The 16,736-nt window shown below is 46.1% G+C and overlaps 1 protein-coding gene across 5 annotated transcripts in view; it reads right to left on the bottom strand.

The window, feature by feature from the left end:
• trpm3 (transient receptor potential cation channel, subfamily M, member 3) overlaps nucleotides 1-16,736 on the bottom strand; it is a 167,442-nt gene that overhangs the window by 60,489 nt on the left and 90,217 nt on the right. For all 5 annotated transcript variants that reach the window (XM_086205867.1, XM_086205868.1, XM_086205865.1 and 2 more), the window contains one exon: nucleotides 2,085-2,164. In XM_086205867.1, the coding sequence (XP_086061993.1) occupies nucleotides 2,085-2,164 (80 nt within the window). The remainder of the gene's footprint in view (nucleotides 1-2,084; nucleotides 2,165-16,736) is intronic.

Raw genomic sequence — 16,736 nt, 5'->3', positions numbered from 1 at the left:
TCGGAGCGTTGGGGAATTGACTTTCTGAGAGGACTCGCCTTTGAATGGGCACATGGCACTCCAGCCCAGCAACAAACAACCATCATTTCAAAGTACACGTCCTGCTCCATTGCGTGTACATTGAGTTGTAATTCCACCAACAGTCCGGCTGCAGTCTGAGGGAGGAGAAAGAAACCACAGGCCGCCGTAGCCAGAGAGCCACCAGTGCATCTAGTGGTGCTGGTTAGTTTCCTACGAGTGGACGCGACAGCTCTGGTGGCTGTGGTAAACTGGTGGTGGCTCTAAAACTGTTCATCTGGATCCAGACTCCACGATTCACTCTTTGGACATACATGGCATGAGGTGACACTTTAGAAAGACCATATCCTGCCTTTTTTTTTTGCACCCCAGAGACTTGCGCCCCTGCGTTGGTTTCAGCTCCTTGTCCAGATTTTCAGTGTACAACACAAATTTGTTAATGCCAAACTCTTGGTCTTCCAGCTCAATGACCAGAAGCCTGTTTGTCCAAAAGGACAGCTTCAGCTTGTCGGATGAATCAAAACTACGAGACACAGAAAGACGGAAATGTCCTCCTCTCTCACTCTTGCCGGGAGCAAATGCTTTAAAGATGAATGTGAACCAAAAGATCAACTCTGGAATCACAGCTGGTGACAGCGCCGGTGAAGTATTTCTGCAGGTTTGATCAGCAAAGTGAACTTCTTCTTTGAAGTGGTAAGTAAGCTACGGTTCTGTGTGTATTAAAGAACTTCAAACTACAGCTACCTGTGCATGGTAGTGCGCCTCCACCAACCCGTCCAGGTGTAATCTACCTACATTCATGTTTGTCCACCCTCACTATTTGGCACAATCATCATAACTCTTTTTTTACTCGCAAGGGGACCTTTGACATCCTAGTTTGAAATCAGTTCATCCTTTCATCCGTGCAAATCAGGATGAAGGCACAAAGAAACCCTTAAAGACACAATGCTCCAGGCCACACACAGGGATCAGCAGTGCTGAGGTCTAACTGAGGTGATCCAGGAGGCATCAGGATACGGAGCCTATGTCTAGACCGCGACACCTTTAGACTACAGCACTTGTGCCTGGTCTCCTCCTCCAGAGAGGACAGTCCCATGGGTCACTGGTGAAGAAAGGATTTCAACATCATCAGTAAACTCGAGGATTGATTCCTTTCGCTGCACACTTTTGCTCACGTTGTCCCAGTAGCAGCACAGAATGTTTCTTACACTTATTTACAATCCTTCTCTCCGATTCATGCACTCATTGTGTCCGTCTCCTGATTTTAAGCTTTTTTGAATCACTGCGTCTCTCGACAGTTCTGCAAAAATGTAGAACTGAGTTTAGGTTCAGGTTAGGGTAAAGAGTACAAGAATGCATTGCGCCCATGTCCTCACTATGATAGTTTCACAAGTGTGTGTGTGTGTGTGTGTGTGTGTGTGTGTGCTTGTAAAGCTATCTTTGTGAAGGCTCATTCCAGTTTTAAACCATCTTCGAGAGGACATTTTAGTGCGTCCTCACTTTCTGCGGCATCTTTGAAGGGCAGTTTGCAGGTTAAGACTTGAATTTTTGGGCTGAGGTTAGAACTGGGTTTAGTTTGAGGTTAGGATAAGGCACTTACTGTAGCTAATGAATACATAATGTGAGTGCGTGTGGTCAAAAACTTGTGTGTGTGTGTGTGTGTGTGTGTGTGTGTGTGTGTGTGTGTGTGTGTGTAAAGCAAAATAGAGGGGAGAGGACAGAGAAGTGAGTGCAACCATAAATTACAGCAAAACTAGGTAGGGAAATGTCAGTGTAGTTTTTTGTTGTTGTTGTTTTCATTCAGCTCAGGTGCTGTGAAAAATGACTTTGGTGCTGCGTGTAGGAGTTCTACTGGTGGGGAAAACCCTAATATAGACTTTCAAATGTAGGCCGGCGTGTTATTCCTCATAGGCTTGCTTTCAAAGGTCAATGGGGAAACAAGGCTCTTTGTCTGTCGTAGGTAAAATAAGGTGTCACATTTGTTAAACAAGCAGCTGCATCCAAAGCGTAACAGCTGGCTGTCTGATTTTGACAGAGTTTTTCCTTTGAACGTCATTGTTACTCACCTATGGGGGTCTTTGGCGCTCACTATGATATGAACACATTCTCTCTTGCTGAATGCTCTTTCTATCCACGATTTCTGTGCCTGCAGAGGAGAAGACAGAAGAATTCAATCAGTGACTGGAGCTGAGGGTTTCTGCAGAACCGGGCTCACATCAGGAGCAGCCTCCTCTTCTCCTGTGCGTTGTGTTGAGAGGCCGCTCATTAAAATGTAAAATGTCTGTACAACAAATCAGCTGCTGCCTCTCTGCATGCTACGGTCATGCTCCTGGTTTCTAGGTGTACAATGAGAACGCACCAGGAGATGCAGAACAGACTTTTTGCTTCCAGTAAAAGAAAAACATGTAAATTATAATTATTTTTCTGACCAAATATGAAGAGAGGTACCCCTCTTCATAAAATCTATTAACCAATGTAAAAATTACACAAAAAAACCATTGAAACAAAAGACGTGCATGGTTAAGAGAGGAAAACTACTGGAAATGGCAAACACACACACACACACACACACACACAGAGTAAATGAAATCCCTCACACATAATTCCCACACTGAAGACACTGACAGAAATGCTTTATGTTACTCGGTGACTCAAGCTTAGACCGGATGAGATGAAGTGCTGGGAAAGAGAGAGAGAGGATGTTAAATGCACTGAGGCAGTAAATTATGTCTGCGTTCCAATACTTACACAATCATGTGCACCCAGCTGTGTGCATGTGTGTGTCTGCCCTGTACACACACACACACACACACACACACACATATATATATATGTGTGTGTGAGTGTTTGCAGGGAGGCATCCCTGAGTGTCTAACGGTTCTTGTGGTGTTTACAGTAGAGATAAATCTTGAGAAGAATGCAGCCCGTGGTGCTCCTGTGTGGTGCTGCAGGTCTGAGTGACAGTGTGACTGACGGGAGCCAATTATCCTGCTACCACAATAGGAGGAGCCAGCCTGCAGCAGATACACATCTGCACAGATGTCTGCACTAACGCAGGCATTCGTCTTTGATAAAGACAAACAAGCACGCAAAGCAGATCATCTGCATGGAGGGAACAAATGATCAGCGGCTCAGTAAAAAAGTCCAGGTCTTTTTATTTTCAAGAGGTTTTATGTATCATTTAGAAGTCTTGGAGCTTCATCAGCTACCACCCCATTGTAGGACTGATCTCTGCACTGACCTGCAAGTAATAAAGGTGTATTTTCTCTAGAGATAAGAGTGATGTAGCTACCAGCCACCATGAACTACAGTATCACAATGTGAAATATATTTACTTTGTATATTGTAACTCACCACAACATCAACAGCTTTATGGTGGCTCCTGATTCTATACGTGTCTGTTTCCAGTCAGGATTTACGCCACTGAACAGATCATCGCTGCTCTTGTACTGCTGCGCAGCAGGAAACTGAGAATTAAGAGAGAAAAATCTCGCACACTGTCCTAAAACCTGCAATAAACTCCATTTCAGCTGGGATGCATTTTACTGGTATGGAAACTGGTTCTTATTAAATAACATGCAAATGTAATTAAAGTGGAGGTCCATTGAGATTAATTCTCCTCTCAATAACCGATTCATTTTCTGCTCCACCGCATTAATCACTCAAATTGATTATTCTTTCCACTCCTGGTACCTCACGTTTGTTCCTGTAAAAACACAAAAGAAAACAAAACAACAACAAAAAAACCTGGAGTGGATAAAAATGTGGAGAAGAGGAATTAAATCAACACGAGGTGCAAGCTGAGCTGTGGCTGTGTGACTTGAAGTAGAAGTACAACTAAATACTGCACTCCCTCTGGGTTTACATCATCTTCATGGCCCAGACACCGCAAACATAACCGACAAAGACCGGCTCAGAAGGCTCGGCGGTTCAAAAGTTGCACTTCCTGGACTGACGTCACAATTTCAGGAAGTGGACTATGTCTGTGTAAGGTTCTGTGGCGACGGAACACCAGAGGTTTAGAACGGGACCGAATGTCCCTACAGGACAGGGAGGAGGACACACAGACCAGAGTCCTGAAGCAGCGGAACACAGAGACAACAAAGGACAGAGCTTTTTTTTTTTCCTGCTGTTCATTCTGGGAGAGCTGCCCTGGCTCGTCTCCCAGCCAGCAGAGCTGAGACCTGCTTGTATAGGGCTTTCCCCACCGCCACAGCTACAACAACACACGCCCCATCCGCCTGACTGGCCCTGTCACACCACGGCACGCCAAAACCCACCGCAACTCGCCACAAACAGGCTCGGCCTGCGCACAGGCACACTTACCCTAACACCAGACTTCCCACGATTAAGCATTACTCTGGGGGGCTGGGGGGCTGCGTTTAGAGATCACCCTGGCCACGATGACTCAGCGGGCCACAACAACGCCCCCAGCCCCATTCTTTCTATGACACGCTAGAACTATGTATTCATCCGCCGGCTCATCCGAACACAAACTAGATCCCCCTCAGCGCTAACAGCAGCAGAGCTTTTTAGATTAATACCGACCCAAAACACAAACCAGCCCCAAGAGGGAGAACAACAGTTCTCCTCCAGAACATCCTGGACACGGATTCATCCCAAACTTTTCCTCTGTTCCTGTCGATTGTCCTTCAGTTTAGGCTCATATAGGAATTCCACTCTGCACAATGTCTGTGGCCAGCCACTGCATCTCCCTCTTATGAGACCTGACATGTTGCGATGAGATGGCGCATAGAATGTACTCCATACCGTAATTAAGATTTATCACCTGGGAACACTCGAACACACACACACACACACACACACACGCACAAAGACACTGGCTTATGTGTATGTATGTGCGTGTGTTTGTGAGAAGAGTGACTTTGCTGCGAGTGAGCAGCATCTGACAGCCTGTTAGGGGTCTTGACTCCATTACACTCAACCTCCACCGTCTTCCCCTCCCTTCCCCTCCCTCACTGTTCCATCTCCTCTTTGTTATTGGCACCGGCAGGGAGCTGAATTGAGAACCATATCCAATCAACAGCTAATCTCACTCTCCTCTCTGGGCTTTTTTCTCTTTTCCTTTTACAAACATGGATGAATCAGCTCGTACACAGAGTTACAGTTGAGCCTGGTTCAAGGGTTCATGTTGGAACTTTTGAAAAAACTAAAATATTTACAAGGAATTCTGTTCTGGCAGCACCGCACTTTCTCCCTCAGTCTCTTTCTGGTGCAGTTGCTTCATAAAGTGATTAAAAAACAGTTCATCACCTTCCAGCCTTCTTTTGTGAGTCTTTATCCTCCGCGATTTGCAGCACATTTCAGCTGGTGTGAATTTGGTTTTACTGCCAGCTCAGAAATAGAGGTAAAAAAAAAAGAAGAGCATTCTCAGATTGGTTCAATCTATTAACAAGACTAATCTCGTAATTCAAGACATCTCTTCTTTTTTAAAATCAGTGTGATGAGACCATCATGAGACACTCAGATCTCTTTCACACCTTTGGAGTAAAATACAGCAAAGAAAAGAGAAAACAAAGCAAAATCTTAATGCATATTCTGATATTCAACAGACTTTTTTTCTACTTCAAAGGTTTCTCCTCAAATGTTTCAGTCATAAATTACTCTACAAAGCCGAGAACCGACAGAAAGATTTCCACAAATCCGGATCCTCGTTCTAAATTAGAGAAGAAATAAAGTGCAGCAAAGACGAGTTGAGGTAAAACTCTCGAGCCTCTTCAGAGAGAAAAAGCCATCTGTCACTTGTGACTGATTTTAATGACTTACCTGTATTTTGTGACGGGCTGCACAGCGGCCTTCCCCTCATAAGTAAGAGTAGCGCTAGAGCCATTATTCTGCCTTCAAATACATAAATCACTTAGCTAACCTGCTCAGAGCAAACCAGATTAGGCCAGCGCTCAGTCTACATCCAACTGATCTACTCCGTCAATATTAGCCCTGATGGAATGTGTGTGTGTGTGTGTGTGTGTGTGTGTGTGTGTGTGTGTGTGTTCACAGTGCTGAAGGTACATTGAGCCAGCCCTAAACCTCCACTGAACCAGCCAGTCCCCTCCCCACGCCGAGCAGCTGAAATGGCTGATGACTGGTGGCAACTGTCAAAACTGGCAGAGTCCTGGTGGAGGAGCCCAGTCCGTCCCACCTCGTGTTAGCACCCGACTGACTTCAGCAACTTTCAGGGACACGTCAGACTGAAGGCCAGTTAATTGTGGATGGCATGTGGTTTCCTTGCAATAAAAAGAGACATTAAAATCTACAGTCCCGTTCAAAGCTGGGAAAATTGTTGGGGTTTATTTGAGAGCCAGTTGTTCTCTGTTGCAGGGACTAAAACCACGTAGCGCATTTAAAAAAAAAAAGGAAAATTAAGCAATCTTTAGTTCTGCGAGAACATCGAGGATATTTTGTTCGATGGATTGATGCTTTTGAAATGTTGTGTTTGTGAGATGAATGTTAATAAAGCCAATCTGAAGTGAAATGAAATTGAGCCTCTAAGTTTTGAACTTTTTTTTTTTGCATGCAATTCTACAATTCTACAATTTCATTTAGCAGACGCTTTTGTCCAAAGCGACGTACAACACAAGCAAGAATTCAGACTTAAGGAAAAACCCACTGTAAGCGCAAAAGTGCTTCAGTTGTGATTTGGTCACAGGTACTGCCATCTAGTGGCAGAAGAAGTGTCGCCTCCACAGTAGAAAGGGACTCAGCAGAACGCACAGAGTTGGGTAGTTGGTTCCACCATTTGGGAACGACAGAAGAGAAGAGATTTGGAGCAGCACTGGGCTGGAAGCACCAGGCGTCTTTCGCATGCAGAGCGTAGTGGGCGAGAAGGAGAGTAGACCTGGATCAGGGATTCCAGGTAGGCTGGAGCCGTTCTTGTGATTGTTTTGTAAGCCAAGAGAAGTGCCTTGAATTTGATCCTGGCTGCCACTGGAAGCCAGTGAAGAGAAACCAGCAGCGGGGTGACGTGTGCCCTTTTGGGCTGGTTGAAGACCAGACGTTCTGCTGCATTCTGGATCATCTGCAGAGGCTTGAATGAGCCTGCAGGGAGGCCTGCCAGAAGAGAGCTGCAGTAATCAATGCCTGAGATGACAAGAGCCTGAACCAGAAGCTGTGTGGTCTGTTGGGTCAGGAAGGGTCTGATCTTCCTGATGTTGTAGAGGGCATAACGGCAAGACCGAGAAACTGAGGCCACATGAGCCTTAAAGGTCAGCTGGTCATCAATCATGACACCCAGGTTTCTGGCTGAGTTTGTGATGCTATGATGCTATGCTCATGCTATGAGCTAACTGTTGTTGTTGTTGTTTTGATAACATTACGTTCTAGACCTGTTTTCATCAAAGGAATCAAAAGACCTCCAGATAACGGAGCAGGTTTAATTAGCACTAACAAAGAGGCTAATCTGAACTAAATGAAGTCAAATATCACATAAGTAGGAAAGAGACTGTACTTTCCAAAACCTGTAATCCCCCCCCCACACACACACACACACAAACACACACACACACACACACAAACACACACACACACACACACACACAGACTTCAGTTGCCTGTGGACTGGCTGGGCTGGGCTGGACTGGGCTGGGCTGGACTGGGCTGGGCTGGGTCAGACCCACAGGGATGGTGCTGACCTGCCACTTGGGGACAACAACATGTGGTGAACGCTGTCATTCGGCTGAGGCTTCTCCGTCGGTACAGTGACTGACTGTTAAGTCTCCAGAAAACAAACATCAGTGGGCCTCCATGTAAGGTTTTGATGATGCAACACAAGTTATAAATGATGAAATTTTTGATAAGAAACGGAGACTGATGTAGTTGAGTGACGGTGATGAGAGATGAAGTCTTGATTCAGCAGAGAGCAGCTGGGGGTTACTACTGTACATAGGAAGCAGCGAATGAAGTGAGCGATTTATTAATATTCCATCTGAAATGCACAGGATAATCTCCCTGTAGACGTCTGCAAGCAGACCGCAGCAAGTGGATCTGAAAATACTGGGCTGGACTACTGCAGCTGTTTACATGAAGATGATGTTAGGAGTTGTGTCCCGAGTCTCAGAACCATGTGTTACATGAGGTCTATTTAGCAACATGTCCGGTTGGTGCATGAAAACACGATTAAGCAAACTATCAGGCACTGCGAAACGGCGCAGTAGAGAGTATGGCACATGGCCAGTATGTGTACGAGAACTAGAGGGAAGTACTTTAAGATGCTGCATCTGTGATCAGCGCTGATGCTTCGCATGGGAAGTCCTGTGCTTGACTCCTGGGCTTTCAGGCACTAAATCACTGATATCTTATCACATAAATATATGATTTACCCTCAACGGAGGCTGAACTGCAAATTGAAGTTTTGCATGGCCACAGGGTCTTTTACTGCTAACAGGCAGGAGCTTGAAAGGAAGAAAAACATCAGTTATTGAATTTTCAGTGGAAGGAATCACACAATATCCTGCATGCTGCCATCAGTATAATGATGTTTTTATGTAAGTGGAGAGACGACGTCTGTCTCGATACTCTTGTCCTCGTCTTTACACCAGGATCATGCAGCAGTCAGAAAGAAATAAGATAAAAAAACTCAATCCTTTCAAGTCAAACCAAGGCCAGACATTCAAACCGACGATCTGCCCTGCTAATGTCAGACAAATAGCATCAAATATTCAAACTCTTCCGTCAGTGTCAAGATAGAACATCATTTCTTCTCCACCGGGAGGCTTTTGAGGACAAACTTTGTTAAAAGAATCACACATTTCCAACATGTATAATAAACTTTGCGGCACATCACCCAGTTCACCTGACTTGGACGCAATTATGACATTAACCACCGCCATTAGCACCAGAACAGTAATTACAGTTCATCATTACCAACCTTTCGTCCTTAAAAAAACAAATGGTGTTTGTGCGAGAAGATAATTATGTTTTTCACAGTAAAAAGGGGTTTTCCTCTGGTAAATGCTGGTGCTTGTAGGGGACGTATTCCTTGCACCGGCATTCCTCATTCAAAGGAGATGAGCAGGTGAGTAAAGGTCACATGGTCCGCCCCCCTGCCACTGAGACCACCAGCAGGATTTATTCTGTTAGCACTGATGAAGTCCAGGTGGCAGAGTTTAGCATGCATGAGTTGGTAAACAAAGAAGGGAATACGCTGTTCTATTACTCTCCATCGGCTCAGGATGAAGCAGTTGTAAAGGTGGTGACACAGACGGGCCATTCTACACACCAGCTAGACACACTTCACACACTGGTTCTAGGATTGCTGTGATTTCTAGTTAGTTTTGCTTGCACACACTGATCGGCGGGGGGGGCAGATGCACTAGGATGCTGCCGCGGGAGAACAGAATGGCAACTTCCTCACTTCCCTCTCATGCATATGCAGGGTTGAGGGCAAAGTGTGAGTTTTCTGCAAAGACACAGAGGGGAAACACCCAAGGAGAGACTGATTATTTATTCAGTCTCAAGGAGAGACTGATTATTTATTCAGTTGTTTGCATGAAAACTCCAGGGAGACACGCGTGTTGGTTTAGCTGGGAAATTTCATCAGCAGACTGGGTGTTGGATACAAGAACAGGAGAAGCAGGAGATCCTGAGCAACAGTTCTGCAGCATATGAAAGGCAAATTACACGGAAGCCACTCAACAGATTCTCATGATTATCCAAGGTTTCCTTAAGTGCTGGCGCATTGAGAGACACAACAGACTCTGTTTACAAATCTGGATGTTTTTAGAGTTTCCTCATCGAATTTTGGAGATGAAAGCTGGTTTGTAACTGAGCTGCAGTTCGGCACTTGAGCCTCTGACTGTCACTCAGGCCTCGCGTTCTCAGTGTAGTACAATCAGTGAACGAATCACTGAACAAGCACCATCACCTCGTAGTAAAAGGACGTCAGGCGGTCTCACTCTACATCCACGGTCTACGAAGACCAGACGTCACTCCTCTCAGTACAGGCAACAAACATTCTCATGTTGAGTCCATCTGCAAAGTTTCCAAAAACAACGGGAAACTTGATGGTGTGTATTTATGTTCATGTGGCTCAAGTGTAACCGCGCTAACTGCTGAAAACATTAGCCATTAGCTCAGGAGCTGCATAAAGATACACCCCCTCACTGAGTGATTCAAGTCATTCAACTGCTGTGAGAGCTCAGCAACAGCTGAGAGCCGTTCAGATCGTTTCGGTAAGCGTTTGCAAGCGACTCGACACAACTTTGGACGGACAGACCAAGTCTCGGTTAGCAGTTCCCTCCTAGTGTGTCTTCATTCTCTTCATCTTCATACAACAAACGCCAGCAGCCTCAGGAAGAGAGAATATAAGCGGTGTCCTTCACCCGATGGCCCGCGATCATCCGGAGAAGTCGTGGAATTGGTAGGCAGCGTCAGACTGTGACTCAACGTTTGATCCAGACTCACAAGGACCAGCAGCGGCACCGTGCAGTTACTGCTTGCATTAAGGGGGAGGTCAGTGCTTTTAAACGCAATCTTGTCAAGGGGAGGAACCACTTATGCAAGTGAAATAGCATTCACTGACCTGAACACCTCCAGACAGTGGGTTGCCTGCGTGCACAAGCGTACAGCAACACACAGACGCACACTCATGCCTTCGCTCTCCTTCTCTCCGACACATACAAAATTAATTTTTTCCACCTGTTTCAGCATTTCACAGCTTAAAAAAGATTTGAAGTATAAGCCGAAATAAACGAACTGCATCGGTCTAAAACAACATGTGGTTATGTGAGCATGGACAACTGCGGTCCGGTTAAATGTTTAAATTCTTTTTTGAGAACAAATGACAGCCAACTGCTGAGCGTGTAGACTCACAGGTCAGTGTGCAAACCCTCGGCTCATAGAGACTGAGGACAAGCTCCCAGGGGTTGTTGCTAAAAGTGGCTGGAAACAAGCAGAGAGACTTAACAAGACTTGCATTGCTAAACCAACTCAAAGTCTTTAAGAATTTCCTTTCAAGTTGACAGCCAGAAGTCCGACCAGCAGCACCCGCATGAGGGATGACCTCCCTGCAGTTACCGAAGAAAACCCCTTCAAAGTTTTCTGACGTCTGTGGAGTTTGTAGCTAAACTTCTGCCTCATGCAACTGTGGGCTGAAATGACATCAACCCAAGTTGACCAGTAGAGGTGTGGATGGAAGATAAGATGGAAACACACACACACACACACACACACACACACACACACACACACAGACACACACAAACTGCTGATGTCCCAGCCAACAGCGGTGGAGGACAACACTCCACACAATATTCTGTGTACAGACAGAAGACAAACACTGATGTAGTTTAGAGTTGAGGAGAGACTGACCGGAAGAGGTGAGGAACACTCCAAGTCACTCGGTGTGAGTTTTGTCTTCATCCAACCAAACCTGAACCGTGACCACTTGCCAGAGAGCGACGGCAACAGACTACAACAAAACCAACATCTGGCCCGGCCTCAGAGCCCAGCTGCTGCCCCACAAGCATCCTTGAGTGCAGCAGACCAACACTAGAAGACAGTGACTCCCCGAACTGTGCGGCAAGGCCTGGAACACTTTCACAGTTTACTGAGTCAGTAGTTCCAGTTTAGGAAGCTGGGTCAATGTCCGGCATTCTCCTCTTACCCTTGAGGACTTCGATGGACGAGTGGCGATGCCACTATTCAGGGCAGTAGCTGGTGCATGTCTGCTTTGTCTCACTATGGAGGACGACGAGGGGTGAGCATCATGACTGGTCAGGCACGTCACTGATGAAATGTGAGGGAGGCATCCATGTTTTCTGGTGTTTGAGGCAGTCCCTGGTGGCTTCAGGAGGTGGAGATCTCTGACACCTGGTATCTACGGCACGTCTGGCCAGCAGAGCAGAGAGCATAAAGCTGGTCCGCCTTCCTGGAGCTGAGCTGCACCCTCTACACACCATAAAGTGTTCTAATGAAGTAAAATGTACCTCCGAACCAGGCACTGAGCAGGTTCTGATGGTACCAGTGACAGAAAGAGTCATGGACTGCAGACATGGAGGGAAGACAAAAGCTGTCTGACTCAGTTGCCCTCAATTTCATCAGATTCTCTCTTTGTCACTTGATTAAAACCATGTAAAAGCTGAGTTAAATTCCAAACATTAATAAGCGTTGAGGACACACAAGGAATATTTATTTAAATCCTATAAATTGTTAAGTGCCACTGAGATTCTTTGTTTAATCACACAGACACACACAGACACACAAATGTATCCAGTGAAAGGCTGAGCTGCAGTATAACCAGCCGGTGGAGCCGCATGCACGTGCGCCACGATCCAGCTGCCAGAAAAAGGCAAACAAAGCACGAATACTTTGACTCCTACTTGTCTCATTGGTGGTTAAACTCATACGGGATTTTAACTAAATTATTAACCACATTTACATGAGTTTTACCGCATTTTAATCTTTAATACATGAAAACCCAATAGTACACCAGCTTCAATTACATAACGTAGCTCAATTATCTGAGATGATTCACCACACTGATAGTGCGTCTGACCCTTTGGCTCAGTGGCCTTGAGACGACCTTCATCCAAATGATCTGGGATGGAACTCTCTTCCTGATGGAAGACGTTACAGCAGGTTGCACTCAGTTTTATAGAGTGACTTATGTGAAATTTATGGATTTCACTGCAGTTACATAAAGCGGAGGAGTGTAAATGGAGCCTCAGCCTTCAAGTGGAATTTCAGCTTCAGTCCTCGCTGTGTATACGGCATTTGATCTACTGCAGCGGTGATTGAGATCCTAAAGAATCAAACCCCTCAATATTTCATTTATTATAGGCTTTCTGTGAAATAGACCTGAGTGCATTTCACTAACATGTCCCAGGCATGTAATTGTAAATCAGTGTGCAATGTAATGAGGTTTGGTTGATCATGTGACGTGAGAGGGCTGCACAGGCACGTAGAGGCGACAGGGACAGTGAGACGGGGAGAGAAGGAGGTTCAAAGATGAGATAAACATGAATTCATTCACTCTGCTCCATGGATACGTTGCTAATTTGTACTTTAATTAATATTTGCAACATTGAAGCCAATAAGCACTTCAATATAATTTAGAAAAATCTACATAAACCTTGTTTTTTTTCCCCGTTGCTAGTTCCTGAAATGAAGACCGAGGTTAAGAGTTAATCAGATTACACGACATTCAGCAACAATCGACTGAATCACCTCATGATGAATCACATCACACGCAAAACGAGTGGCATTCTCCTCGTGCGACATGTTTTTACGGCGTGCATCGTTGCACATATATGAGTGCTCTTGTGCTCATGCGCGGGTGTGCTGAATGTGTGAGCGTAATGAGAGAACGCTTGCTTGTTTTAGCTGCCGTCATTTCCAATCCATCTCCTGAGGCTAGAATAAGCAGCTCTCTTTCCCACAGGCCTCCGTTAAGCCGAGCTGAGTATCTGGCCATGCGGACTCTAATCAACACTGGCATGGCCATTCTGTCTGTGACAGAGGGAGGGGAGGGGAGGGGAGGGGAGGGGGAGGAAGGGGCAGGTTCTCCCTCTGTGGCTAGGTCGGGGGGGGGGTGTGCACTTGAGGCTGGTGTCAGCATGAGGCTGGTAGAGGAAGGGCGAAGGGATTAGAGAGAGGAGAAGATGGAGTTAGAAGTAGGAGATGGAAGAGAAAGTGAAGCAACAAAGAAAATGTATCGATGAGTTTGGGTTAAAAAAAAAAACGAAGGTCCAAACAGAAGAGAGAGAGAGGGAAAATGTGCGGGATGGAAGAGAGGTGAGCAACAACAGGGATTTTGTGAGTCTGATGACCAAAGGGAGAAGAAAACAGGCAGAAATGTGGAGGAACCAATCTCCCGTAAATCAGATCCAGACGGCTTGGGAATGCTTCAAAAAAGAGAGGCGAGCACGAGAGACGCTGTAGAGAAAGAGTGAGGAGAGATGAAATTGACTGACAAAGAGCAGAGATAAGCTGTAGCCATTTTGTGTGCGTCGAGACAAGGGCAGAGAAGTGAGGAACCTCACGTCAGACGAAACCAGTGGAGAGAGCGAGCGATGACAGAGGTAACGAGTCCTAGTGAATGACAGGGAGCGTAACCAGCCAGTGACCTGCCGTCAGCCTCATGACCACATGAAGCTTTACTGAGCCGTGACTGACACCTGTCAGGAAGGCAGCAGGAGGTGACGGGACCTTGTAACAGCCCTGACCAGAGGCAAAGAATGAAGGCAAATATATAGCAAAGAGGTGATTTGTAATGTGTGTTAGCATTAATTTGTGCTCTACAGCTTTGAGAGGCAGCAGCAGCAGCTTTAGTCTTCCCATAAACTCTGACTGCGCCACAGTTTATTCTTAATCAGGATGTCTACCTCAGCAGCTCCTGCTCAAACACATGCACGGCCTCATTACCTCCGCCAAGGACGTCTGGTTTTCAGGGATGCTTCCTTGTTTGGCTGATTTTACCCAGTGCAGAGGAAATAAAGAATAGGCTAAGGAGGAATTCATTCAATTTTTTTTTTGGTCAGATCAATTGCAGCGCCACCTGGTGGACACTGCCCTATATGGGTCAACAAGATTCATCTAAAATGAGGTCAGAAAACCTTTAAAAAACTTAGTTATATGTTATTGTGAAGACTTGGCTGAGGCAGTAAATCTTTGGTGAGGTGACAATTTCATAAAACAGCCCTGGAGCATCTAAGAGCTGAATTTAAGTCACAGTGGAATTGAGCCTGACGTAGCAAACATGACTGGATTAAAATCAGAATTACACTGTTGTCTTCATACGACGGACAGACACATATTTTTTAGCAGATGAGAGTTCACTAGCGCCACCCACTGGATGGAGCAAGCGACACTTGCACACAGTGCACTCATTAGTCTGCTCCTTCATGCAAAATCCAGCTATTAACAGGTTCCGCCACCCTCTCACTCTACAGATCAGACACACACTCCAATAGGAGTGGACTCGTCGCTACGCAATGGTCTTCTACCTTAGCAGAAGTCAAAACACTTTACAACGGTCCCTCATGAACACACACACACACACCCACACAAACGCACTGATGGTAGTGAAAACCTTCTCATCAGGAAAAATGAGGGGTTCAGCAACTTGCTCTAGGACACACGACACACGTTACCGGGGAAGGTGAGGATCAGACCAGCCCCTCCGCCTCCGAGGAGTCCGAATGTGCACAGGGATGCAAGGAGCCGATCATCACTGCTTGTTTGACGGTGTGTTTAGCTTGTTTTGATGGAGGTACGTGCTCTCCAGTGCCTTCTAGCTCTTCTTGTGCCCCAGAGTGTTTCACTGCCTGTCCACTACTGTCAGTACTGTTGACACACCACTATCATTCAGACTGCCTGCATGTAACTACGATTATCATGATGCGCCACATTCAGGTGCACAAAAAGAGCCGATACCCTGTATCGAGCTAAGCTTAGAGTGTGTATATGTGTGTGTGTGTGTGTGTGTGTGTGTGTGTGTGTGTGTGTGTGTGTGTGTGTGTGTGTGTGTGTGTGTGTGTGTGCGCGCGCAGCTGACCGGTGCTGGTTTGATGTAATGTAGCTAAGGTGGTGCAGGCCAAGGGCTGTGAAATTGCCTTTTGTGCAACTACTAACAGCCTTGGTGATAGGGATGTGGGATCAGGGGGAGGCGAGGGGGGAATGGGAGGGACAGATGGACAGACAGCGAGATTAAAAAGATGCAACATTCTGCAGAATCTTTATGAAGCAGATAAGAAATAATCCGCACCATAAATTATCCCATCAACCGACTTGGACCCTGTCTGCGTCCTTCCGAGTTCCTGCTGCCTCAGGTCTACATCATCTATGATGGATGATGTTTCTCTAAATGTAAATGGCCGATGATTCTGTTTTAATGTCACAACCAGATCAGTGGTGGTGCAGAGACTCAGACGAGGTCCCATTACAGCGGTAACGTGGTCCCCCGCTGTGAGGGGGTCTGGCGTTCTTCAAGCGGCTGTCAGATATGTCAAACTCTCTCAGAGATCTCTTTAAAACCCAGACACATTTGGAAGCACTGAAGACAGTATTTTCCTTTATGAAATGGATAGCTGTTTTTTTCCCAGCATGTTTATAAATCCTTCGGGAGCGCTAACATCAGCCTCTGGATCAATCCAGCAGCATTCCAGCAGTAGCCACGTGACGGCAGACCAGCCAGGTACTGTACAGTAGCAGTTATTCCAGTAAGGACGCTGCTGTTCGTGTCCTGTGCATCTTCTGTGTGAAAGTCTTAGGCCTCGTTCAGACTGCAGACAAATCTCAATTTTACATCAGATCTCCCTTCTTCCACACTGCCCCCTGCAAGGGATGAGATCAGACCGCCATGTCCGGACATCACCAACCGATCCACAAAAAACAAACCCTAAGGTGGCCAACATCGATGGAGAAAAAAAAGTTGCTTCTTGATCCAGACACATCTGCAGTTAATCTGATCCAGATCTCAAACCCTCTGCAAATATGGCCCGGAGCAGACCCGCAACAACGAGACCTCCCCCTCACGAGCAAGCACATCTGGGGCCGCGGCAACAACAGACCAAGGCTCTCTGGAGAACGGCCATCTGCCTCGACTGGCTGGGGTGAGAGAAAGCAGGAGAGGGGGACTGAGACAGAGAGACAGATCGATGGACGTCAGTTCAATAATAGTCCTGCCTTTTGTTTTCCATTACAATTTTACCCATAGTTCAATCTGCCAAACCCTTCAGATTCCATTCAGCCATTGTCTTCCC

Source organism: Aulostomus chinensis, chromosome 6 (assembly GCF_037954235.1).
Source record: "Aulostomus chinensis isolate RoL2024-O1b breed Wild chromosome 6, RoL_Achi_v1.0, whole genome shotgun sequence".
In the NCBI taxonomy this organism is placed as follows: Eukaryota; Metazoa; Chordata; class Actinopteri; order Syngnathiformes; family Aulostomidae; genus Aulostomus; species Aulostomus chinensis.
This window is presented reverse-complemented; position numbering and strand designations above follow the sequence as displayed.